The sequence below is a fragment of the Nematolebias whitei genome, chromosome 15, assembly GCF_014905685.2.
Source record: "Nematolebias whitei isolate Nwh7 chromosome 15, NemWhi1, whole genome shotgun sequence".
NCBI lineage: Eukaryota > Metazoa > Chordata > Actinopteri > Cyprinodontiformes > Rivulidae > Nematolebias > Nematolebias whitei.
The window spans coordinates 7399812-7411562 of record NC_056512.1 but is presented as its reverse complement, the minus strand read 5'-3'; the positions used below and the strand labels follow the sequence as shown (position 1 = coordinate 7411562).

General features: G+C 45.2%; 1 protein-coding gene across 1 annotated transcript in view; it reads right to left on the bottom strand.

Annotated features, from left to right (window-relative positions):
• Nucleotides 1–1192, bottom strand: part of hoxb8a (homeobox B8a) — a 3653-nt gene extending 2461 nt beyond the window's left edge. Inside the window, exon 1 of the mRNA XM_037689361.1 lies at nucleotides 760–1192. Coding sequence (XP_037545289.1) covers nucleotides 760–1192 — 433 coding nt within the window. The remainder of the gene's footprint in view (nucleotides 1–759) is intronic.
• Nucleotides 1193–11751: the final 10559 nt, after the last annotated feature.

The window sequence follows — 11751 nt, the reverse complement described above, 5'->3', positions numbered from 1 at the left end:
TGTGTGTGTGTGTGTGTGTGTGTGTGTGTGTGTGTGTGTGTGTGCGCCTTGGGTTATTTTTAACTTAATCAGTTACTATAAAGTCTAAGAAAAAAAAAAATCATAATACTAATAAAACGGAAGCTTAAAGGGCAGCCACACACACAGAGAAATGGCAAAGCCATTATGCGTTTAAATAGACTGCTGCCAAACCATTCACTGTACCTTCGCCCCCCCCCCCCCACACACACACACATCTATTTATCTATCTATCTATCCATCCATCCGTCTGTCTGTCTGTCTGTCTGTCTGAGCCAACAGCAGCAGCAGTAAAAGTTGCTCGGTGTGTAAAAAGTGTCTCGGTGTCTGGAAACAAGCTTCTGCACAGAACAGAGTCCTCTTAGTTTAGTGGGAGAGCGCGCGGGGGAGGGGGTGGGGGTCTCTGCGGTTCCGTTCTTTGTCTGAACCCCCTTTTAGAATGTTCTTGTGTAATAATGTTCTAGGTTTTTTTTTTATTTTATTTTTTTTAGTTTCCATCCTGTCTTTGCTCTGGTTAGGCCAAATCAACCCGAAATGTTTCACTAATAACTTTTGTGTCTTTGTGGTTGCGCTGTGCGCGCGCGGAGCTCCTCCGCCTGCACCCGCTTTAAACAGTTTCCATCTTTCTGCTTCCGTTCTGACTCGGTCTGACCCACCTCAGAGGAGCGGACTCTGGCCCGTTTCATTGGTTTTAAAGGGCCTCGTGTATAATCGCGCCCCCTGCCCCCCTCGGCTCCTCACCTTGTGGCCTCATCCAGGGGAAGAGCTGCGTCGGTGAGGGGCTCTGCTCCGTCCCGTCCGTGTCCTCGCCGCCGAGTCCCGTCGCGCCCCCCAGCTTACAGTCACTGTACTGGACCAGGTCCGAGTCCTGGGCCCCGAAGAGCGTCTGTCGCTGCAGGGCGTCGTATCCGTAAAAGTTGCCCGGCTCTCCGTGGCACGTGACCGCGCAGGGGCTCTGCTGGTACGGGTTGCTGGGGAGCGACGAGGCGCCGTGATGATAAAAATCCTGGATCTGCTGCGCGTGCTGGAAGGTGGCGCCGGAGCCCGGGCCGTACACCACGGTGGGCCGGCTGCCCCCCAGCTCCTGAGCAAACCCGCACTCGTAGTAGTTGGGACGTAAAGAATCCCCGCTTTTATATTTGGAGAAGAGCGAGTTCACGAAGTAAGAACTCATCTTTTTGTTCTGCTGCAGCTCGGCTCTGCACCGAGTTCAAGCGCGTGCTTACGTTGTTTTGTTTCTTTCTTTCTGTTGTTTGTTTGTTTGTTTGCTTTTCCCCCCTGCTTCTCTTCTCGGAGCTACACCGACACACTCACAGAGAGAGCCCGAAGCGGAGGAGCAGGAGGAGCAGGAGGAGGAGGAGAGAAGCGGCTCTGCTGCTGCTGTCCGGGTTTCCTCTTCAGCCACAACAGATCCAGGAGAAGCTCTGCGCACGAGCACAACAAGACACACTGAAATCACAGCGACTCCCCGGCGAACACTGACGAACAGAAGGAGGAGAAGGAGCTCGTGCGCTCGTGCGTTCCTGCGCGCGCTCTAACCGGGAGCCGTGTCGACTCTCGAGCGGCTTTTCCGTGATTTACTCCTTTGCTAATGACTTGTTTCATATTTCTCTCTCTCTCCCTCCCTCTCTCTCTGGCTCCCCCTCGCGCGAGCTTTCTCTCCCTGTTTTTCTGTGTGTGTGTGTGTGTGTGTGTGTGTGTTTTCAGAGGAGTGTGTGCCAATGATCCCTCATCGTACTTGCCAAATGCATGGGAGCGCGCGTGTACTTCCAGTCTTTCCCTATTTTTACACTAATTCACGCACGCGCGTGAGACTGTACAAGTTTCACGCGGCAACGCAAAAGGAGCTTAATAGGATGTAGATAGAAGGAGCGCATGAACTGTGTTAAAGGTGCATGGTGTGTGTGCGTGCGTGTGTGTGTGTGTGTGTGTATGTGTGTGTGTGTGTGTGGGGGGGGGGGGTCGGTAATGAGAATGATCCTGCCTTCAGTGAGTGCACGCACTTCCATCTCTAATCCAAAGAAGCAGAGGCCTTGGGGGTTCGGGGGGTTCGGGGGCTGGAGGAGAGGCTGGGAAAGAGTCGGTGCACTGCGCGCCCCCTCCCTCTCATTAACAGCTCCTTCTCATTTGCCCCCCCCCCCCCCCCCCTTAAATATTTAAAGGGCAGCGCGTGGACTGAAAATGTCAGCCGAGCGCGCAGAGGCAGACCGACGCACGGAGCTCTGTAAATGTGAACCTTCTTATTTATCTCAGTTCATCCGTCATGTCCAGAGTCCTGCAGGAGCTCCTCTTCATCCCTGGATTACTTCTGTAAACATGGAGGACGGCCGCGTGAAGCTAATAGACTTGGACCAAGTGGCTGTAAATGCTTTGAACAAACTCTAATGCCTCATAAAGTCTTCTGACACTGTTTGGTTATTTATCTAAATGGGAGGGGGGAGATTAAGCTGCGCCCTTTAGGCGCTCGAAGGCCGTAAACGCCTCACTTTCCTCTTATTCTTCACAGAGTTCACTCTTTCGGAGTGAGCGCATCTTTCCTCAGGAGAGGATGAGGAACACCACAAGGCTGTGATTAAAAAAAAAAAAGGAAAACGGGAAAATAAACTTAAGATGAGATGTCTCATTTGTTAAGATATTCAATATTAAGAATAATGGATAATTTAAGGACACGAGGGATTTCAAATTGAAGAATCATTTGGTTTTGAAAATGCGTTTAATTTCTTTTACATTAGAAAATGTTCCACGAGCTGAGCGCGCGTGCACCGAAGTCTCCACCATGTGAGAAGTAATTGCAGCTGTAAGTTCCCGGTTTGTTGCCCAGAATATGATCTTATTGAAACTCGGCGGTGACATTTTTACTGTGGCAATAAACGGCCTGCTTATGAGGCTGAGGTGCGTAAAGAGTTTTTCTTGTTAGGTTTTTACGCGCCGCCTGACAAGTGTTCACATCTACACAAACATCACCCCAGATCCGAATACTCAGACCTCCTGCTGCCTTTCTGTATTAATACTTGACTGACAGGCAGCAACCATTAACATGAGGACTGAGTGAAACAAGAAACATCGGCAGCACGCTCCTCTCCAACAACGTCATGTCGACTGCTTCCACTAAACTTCGTTATTTAAACGTGAAATAACAACATTATTATTATTATTGTTATTATTATGAACGATTCCTGGATGGCAATGAATTCAAAGGATTTCCCAAAAGCCGGCCTTGGCCTCAAAATGTAAGCATTGAACGCACCTTTAGGGAAAGTCTTTGTTGTGTTAACGGAATAGAAAACGTTCAGCTTCACGCATGACACTGCTTTTCTAATGCATCCAAACATTGGACAGAGAAACACGCGCTCAAACATGAGAACAAAAAGGGAACATGTTTGTGACGCAGCCTTGCTGCTGCACAGAACCATTCTGGGACATGTAGCCTCTTCTTAATGCCTGACTTCTGGATAAATCTAGAAAACGTCAGCAGGGCTCTCAGTCTGTGTGACTTTTAGAAGAGAGGGAAAGAAACACTTCCTGACATCCGCTGTGGATCCAGGATTCCTTCAACTTCATCCACTGCGAAGCAGCTGCATCTGCGTCACATGGATATTTTAAAAGCCAAGTGGATTTAAACGTCAAAACGTCCCTTTTTATCAGAATAATCTTAAAATATCCTCAGTTCAACGAGTCCAAAAGAACGAGGCCGAGTTTAGACGAGCTTCCTGCGCGTTTTTTTTTTTAAAGTCGAGATGTTTCAAAGGTGGAGCAATATCGCCACCAAGCGGCGGGGAACGGTAGAGGCAGCAGCGTGGAGCTCAGGTGGAGAGAGAAGCTTGGTGTGTGAATTTGAGGGGTGGGGAACAAGTGAGCCACTAATGAAGTAAAAAGCTTGTCCTAACCCAACACTTATTTAGGTTTAGCTTAATGCTGACTGTTTACTGTCAACTTTAGAACACACAACATACGCTTTATTTTTTTTTACGTCAAGTATATTCATTTGTTCAAAACACGACTATAAAAATAATAAAAACACATCAGGATCATCTCCAACATAACAAGAACTACACATTAAAATTAAATTTTAGGCATTTCAAGTCTCTTTATCTGCACAAAGCTAAACAGAAAGAACACGTAAGACTCACATCTAGCTGCTCTAATGAGGGAATTAAGTGCTTTAATGTGTGTGAAATGTAAACTGTTAAATACCCCCAGAAGAAAATGTTTCTGAAAAATACATTTCCACCCAAAATGTCAGCATTTCTATATAAAAATCATTATTTGCAATAGTGGAAATTGGCAAACCAGTCTGTGCACTGGTAATATAATAAATGTTTAATTCTTAGTTGAATTTGAGTTAAAATATATATTTTACGAAACCAACATGTGTTTTCACTATTTTTTATTATTTTTTTTATATAGTTTTATATGTGTGTGTGTGTGTGTGTGTATGTTTTGTGCTGTAGTTGGAAACAGCTGAAAGGGTTGATCGTGTCTCTCTGAATTAGGGAGTGTCAGTTCAACGGAAGTGAGACGTTTTTAAATTTAATTTTTTTATTATTTTATTAGTGGACATTCTTGTTTTTAAGTTGGTGTCTGCGACCAAATTACAGGCAGTAAACAGGCAGTAAAAGCTGAGTGTTACCATGAGGCCCTCTACAGAGACTGCAGCCCCGTAGCCTCACTTTATCCTCAGTGGAGGCGTGCGCGCCCAGCTTGTAAAAATACCATCACTAACCCACACAGTTCCAGAATCAAAACTGAGTTTTCCGGCTTCAACAACGCAATATTTTCTTTCCCCAAATATATCTCATATTTCCATTCCTCCAATTTTTTTTTTTTTTTAATTCTCATAAAGCTTTATTTTTAATAATAATGCGCGCGCTTCCAGGCGGTGCTCGTCCCGGGAGGTGGTGGCAGATGGGGGCAGCAGGAAGCTCCTCTCTCAGCTTTCCTCCTCCTCCTTCCCCTTCTTTATTCCTCACGGCGTGTTTGCTTTACAGCCGTTTAGTTCTTAACCTTCACAAATTTATACGCTATAAACTTTTACTGCCGTCATATTCTTTTATTGCGCCCGGCTGCGAGGCCAATTCTCCTCCTCTCTCCGCTTCTTCTCTATTTTACTTTCAACTCGTTCATTTGATTTTATTCGTCCTCACCCCGCATGTCTTAATCACGCTTTGGCCCTCAGACCCGTGAGCTCGAGACGCTGGATGCGCGCAGCAGTGCACGGCGCGGCGCGGCGCGGCACATCCTGCTCCTCTCGCGCTACTCTTTTCAGTGGGTGGGAGAGAAAAAAATGTGCAGAACCGCTGACGTGAGACGAAACAAAAAAAAGGTAGAGAATCTGCCAGAAATGTATGTTGGGCCATGAGGGGAAAATGCAATGAGATTTATTCATTTATTTTCTGTTTTTGTTAAAGGAAATAAAAATAAAAACATTGACGTTAGTCTCAACTGACTCATGATAGCTGCGCAAGGAAACACGTGACCCAAAACACGTTTTTGTTCATTTATGTATTTTGTTGTTGTTGTAGGAGCAGATATGCTCAAAAAAGGCCCAATTCAGATTAGGCCCCATAATAATAAATTTAAATAAAACCGAAATATCCCTTTAAAATGAGTTAATTTAACAATTCATCATTAAAAATATGTTTTTAAAACATCATCATCATCATCATCATCATCATCATCAACAACAACAACAACAACATTATTATTGTTGTTGTTGGTTATCATTATTATGGTTGTTGATGTTGCATAAAATGCAAAACAAACGAAACAATGATCATACCAACAGGGTTTTCCAAATAACACATGTTGTTCCATGTATTTATGTTGTTGTTTTGTTGTTGCCCTCTGTCTGTGTGATCGTTCGAACACGTGCAGAGCAGCCACGAGGCATTGTCTTCCAGATAAACACTATTTAATCAAACCGAGTTGTGACTTTTCATTTGGAGCATTAAATACACAATAAGCATGGACTTCTTTAGCAGAGTGGATTCGAAGCAGCTCATCGTGCAGACAGAGACAAGATGTTCGGGCCTTCCTTCGCCCTTGGTAGGATCTGTTGAAGAGAAGACAGCTGCATATGCAGGACCAGGTGATCGGCACGCCCAACTGGTTTTCACCACAGAGCAGGAAGCAAACAGCAAGGAGTTCCATGCAGAAGATTTTGATGCTGTGCAGTGAGACCAGCAACTTCATGAAATCACTCAGCCCTCTCTAGAGTTGTGGAGAAAATAAATAAATATAAAAGGAACAAAATACTTTATTTTTCTGTCTCTAACGATGTAAGCAGGGTTTCAAAATACTGTTTCCACTTAAGATGCTTAGGACACAATAATCTATAAATAACTTGTTAAAGTATTAATAAAATATTTTATATTTATAAATATTTATATATTTATTTATAAAGTAGTTAAAGCAAAACTTGATTTTATTGTGACCAAAGTGGAAGTATTGTCTTCAACCAGTAAACACATATAACATCAGTAAGAAACAAAATGCACATGTTTTCACATATAAATGGTTGATGTGTCCTTCAATGAAAACTTTGAAAGCAAAACGTGTGAGAGGATGCTACTTACCATGTGTGTTTGTTTACTCAGGAAACAGCTGGAAACAGGTCAACAAGAGAAGAGAAGTCCAACAGACATGAGTACATTTAGATGTGTAAAGTACACAGAAAAAAGAAAAGTTTGGTTGAAATAACAAACAGTAAATATTTAGGACCATGCAAACCTTTGTGATGAAGAGGAGCAGAGTTGTCATGCAAAGCTCTCTGTTTACTGCTCTACTCATTGTCATCATTGTACATTGTCATCCCTTATGTTGCTGGAGTATCAGAGAAATTCAGAAGGATCTTCAACAAACACAACATCCCAGTACATTTCAAACCCAGCAGGACTCTCAGACAGAGGCTGGTCCACCCTAAAGACAAAACACCCATACACAAACAGAGTGGTGTAGTGTATGCGGTCCGTTGCAGCGAGGACTGTCCAGACCTCTACATTGGAGAAACTAAACAGCCTCTTCACAGACGCATGACTCAACACAGGAGAGCCAGCTCCTCTGGACAAAATTCCGCAGTTCACCTCCACCTCAAAGATAAGGGACACTCTTTTGAGGACCAAAATGTGCACATTTTGGACCGAGAACACAGATGGTTTGAGAGGGGGGTGAAGGAAGCAATTTATGTAAAAAGAGAAAAGCCGTCTCTTAACAGAGGAGGAGGCCTCAGATTTCCACTTTCAAAAACATATAATGCAACTTTAAAACAGATTCCCAGCCGGTTTTCAAACCTGATGGGAACAGAGGGGCCTCATCTGTGAATTAGAGGAACAAAGACCTACTGTTTAGGTTTTTAGGTGTGCACTGCCAATTTACATATATGTGTGTGTGTGTGTGTCTTATCTCACTCAGCCTTATAACCTGTATCTCTCACTCTCTGTTCTTTGAATTGAGAAAGCTCCTCGGATGAGGAGCGAAACGTCTTCTGTTACAAATAAAGTCCAGTTGTTTTTGTATTGAACACTTTTTGAATTCATCATGTCCTGGATGACTGAGAATCTTCACCAGCATTTTACTGCTCTACGTTCCTACCCTCACATGTGGTCACAAACTCTGTATATAAGTGCTATGTGTTGTCATCACTGTATGTTCTCAAACAATTACAATTTTAGTTCTCTGCATTTAACCCATCACACCTGGTGTACACCCAGGTGGAGCAGTGAGCAGTTATGTAATCACCCAGGGAGCAGTTAGGGATTAGGCGTCGCTCAGAGACACCACGGCATGTGGGAATGGCTGGGAGTCGAACTTGGGACTTTCTGGTCCCAGGTCAGCTGCCCTGCCTCCCCATCTCAGCCTCTGGGCAGTGACTGAAAGAATGAGATTGTGGATACAGGTGGTTGAAATGAGTTTCCTCTGCAGAGTAGCTGCACTCTTCCGTAGAGATAGGGTGAGAAGTTCAGTTATCAAGAGAGACTTGGAGTAAAACCGCTGCTCCTCCACATTGAGAGGAGCCAGTTGAGGTGGTTCAGGTATCTGGGAATGATGCCCCTTTGGCACCTCAGTAGGGAGGTGCTTCAGACATGTTGGACTGGGAGGAGACCCCGGGGAAAACCCAGGACATGCTGAAGACTATGTCTCTCAGTTGGCCTGGGAAAGAAATGTCTGGACCTCCCTGCTCCAAGACCTGACATGGAAACAAGAGGACGATATTGGCTGGCTGGCTGGCAGGCAGGATGGATGGATGGATGGCTGGAGGGACGGATGGGTGGATGGATGGATGGATGGATGGATGGACGGATGGATGGATGGACACACCTTTGTGACTACATCCCCTGATTTGACATTTTCCCAAATCTTTCTTTAAATAGAATCAGGACCATCACTTTAAAGGAGGTGAATATTTATGTTATCACATTGTTTAAAAAACAGAATTGTTTTGTACATAATATTTTTTTCAGTTTGTCTGGATGTTTTTATTTGTTTGTTTGTTTGTTTTTTTAACAAAAAGAAAAATCCAATTCTTATGAATCCTTTTTTTATTGGACTAAACATCAAGACTGTAAATACATAGACAGAAAATGTATTCTTGGCATTGTTTTATTTCTTTTTATTTTGTGTTTTTAGCATCATTCTTATGTTTCCATCTTAACGTGTTCTCTGAGATTCTACCCCCTCCAATTGTGACATGTTTGTTTACCTACACAGACTTTGGCCAGCCTAATGGAGGGTAATCATGTAACTCCATATGACTTTTGGTGGATTCAGTTCAGTGTTCTGTTTTCATTGAGTGTGGACTCAAACTGCAGAAGTGTGTATCAGTAAATCTGTAAAATTACAGCAGTAAATTATTTCAGCTGCACCAAAGCATGTTTTATGTTTGATATTATACTTTGCAATGTGCATCTCCTTTCATTGCAGAGGAGCAGCAGCTCCACGCCGAGCTCCCCCGGATGATGGAGTTCCTCACCTTATCTCTACAGCTGAGCCCGGCCACACTGCAAAGGAAGCTCATTTGGTCCACATTTATCCAGGACCTTGTTGTCATTATCCAAACCTCATGATCACAGCTGAGGATTGGACCATAGAAAGACCAATTGAGAGCTTTGCCTTTCCACTCAGCACTTTCTTTATCGTGACTGACCGAAGCAACGCCCTCATTACAAGGGTTCAATTTGTTAATCCATCTGCTCCATCCTACCATCACTCAGGAACAAGACACGCAGACACCTGAGGCAAAGACTCCTCCCTGACCCGCTCAAAACTCAATTTTAATTGTCCATGTTTATTTCTCAACTGCTCGTCCTGGTTACTCTGAAACAAGTTGGAGGAGATGTAGGACAGATTAGGGACAATGTGGGATTAACAACCATGCCCAAGCACACAAACTATGGTTTACAGCTACCATTTAACTCAACATTTATGGGTTGTATGAAAATAGAGAACTCTAACACCGTGAACAGCAAGGTGGGAGTATAAGTTGGACAACCCCACACAGGGAACTACATATGAATCAAATTAGGTTTATTTTATGGAGTTTAAAGAAGCGATTTATTGGAACACATTTTTTTACTGATGTAAAGAAATTATGGCACCAAAATAAAACGTGAATGGAGATTACAAGTGAGGAGTCTTATTACACAAACCTGTTACACATGTGATCCCAGTCCTCAGTTTATCACTCAGACATGAGCCAAGAGGAGCAACAGAAGCAGAAGGAAGCAGACGCCTCACCTGATGCTGCTTCAAAGGGATCCAGCGGGTGAAGATTAACCTATCAGAACCAAACTCCAGAGTTTCCACCTGCTTTATCTAAAGAAAGAGTAGCCATTTAATAACTATTTATTATCCTTTTAATCACATATAAATCCTAATGAAAAATTATTAAAGAACCAATCAGCAGGCACACACTAAGGCTTACGCTGTTTAATTGAAGTCTTCTGATGATAACAGAGGAGCTCTAGAGTCAGTCCATCATAGAATCAGAATCAGAATAAACTTTATTGGCATTGCACCAAGATACAACGCAAATATGTACATACAGTCGTCCGAAGATGGGTGGAGTGCACGAAGCTGCGGCTATAAATAATTAGCGCGGCCTTCTTATTCTTATTCAGAATAATATTTTGCTTAGATAAGAAAAGGAAAGAAAACATGAGGAGAGACGGTATGAAAAAAAAAAAGATCTCTCACACCGTGTCCTAGACACGGCACAATTTGAGGCATCAAAAAAACCCTACCACAGCAAAGCAACATAAACAGACGTTATACATTTATATATAGGCGGTGAAAACATTGAATTTTTAAGGAAAAGTCGTAGCATAGTCCAGAGCCCCCCCTCAGCCATTGTCCAGATAAGAGGTGACGTTCATCTTCAGCTCAGTTAAGGTTTTGTTACATGTCCACGGCCTTGGGAAAGGGAGGGGTGAGGAAACAGTCAAAGCATCTTTGGTGTTTTCAAAACATTCCAGGAGGAGTTGAGATAAGTATGCAATATTTTTTTTTTCCTCACCCCCCTGGTTCCCTAACTGCCATTCCGGGGGTGGGGTCCGGGAGAAGGGCAGGCCGTAGGGTCTTGACCAGGACTATGTGGGGGTTCGGGATCTGGGGGATTGCCGTGGGCAGTGCTGGCGCTGTGCTCTCCCTGGGGTTGTTTGGACCCCCTGAGCTTGGTTCTTGGGTGCTATGGTTGGCCCGCTGGCTGGGGTGGCTGCCGGGGCCTGGCGGGCGGTCGGCTGGGGCGTGTTCTTGGTAGTTGGCGGTGTGTGGGGGTGGTCGGTGGCGTGACATCTTCGTGCGGGGGGTGTCCTGTCGGCTGGGCGGGGCCTGGGCCGGGTCTGGGATATTGGCTCCTCTCCGCTCGAGAATGAATGGGTCTACCTCCTGGGTTTGGGCATGGGCTGTCTCCTGTAGAGGGCGGGTACATGTCTTGGACCTGGGTGGTATAGAGTGCGTATTGGGAATAAGAATGAAATGTATCGTTATTGTATGTCTTTGAGTGAGTGAGTGAGTGAGTGTGAGAATGAGGCTGGGACTGTGTGATTGTGTCTGTGTATGAATGGGTATTTGTTAGGCCGAGACTCGGACTGTCCCGTCTTTGATACAACTGGGGGTGCTTGGCATCACGCCCCTATCGCGCGGCCCCCTCGTGGGGTGTGCCCTTGCCTGCCGGCGCGCTTGGGGCCCTTGGTGTCGGGGGCTGGGCGCTTGGGCGTGTGTCGGCTCGGCCTGGTGTCTGCCTGGTGGGGCTCGGGTCCTCTGGCCCTGTCGGGCCTTGTCCTGGGTGGTGTGCGTCCTCGGTGCCCGGGCCTCGGTGCCGCGGCCTGGAACTGCATCGGTGCTGCGGGTTCCGGTGGGGGCCTATGAGTTTGTCGCTGTTGGCCCCGGGGGGTCACTGCATGTGGTCGCTGGTGGGGATCTTCCGGTTCTCCCCTGTGGTCCGATGGGTGAGTGGTTCGTCCTGTGTGGGTGGCCCTTGGGGCTCCGCGGTCGGGGTCCCTCCTGGGGTCTTGGTCTCTGGTCCCCCTTTTTTTTGTCTGCCTCTGGGCTTGGGGGTCGGGTCTCTGCTGCTTCACGGTTACTATTAAATGTTCTATTAGAGAAGCCTTATACACTTATGCATGCTCACAACCACACACAAATAGATGCAGGGATGCTTATGTAGGCTTTATATGTAGATATATAGATATATAGATATGTATGTGAATGTATATTCATGTGTATGTATGTATGTAT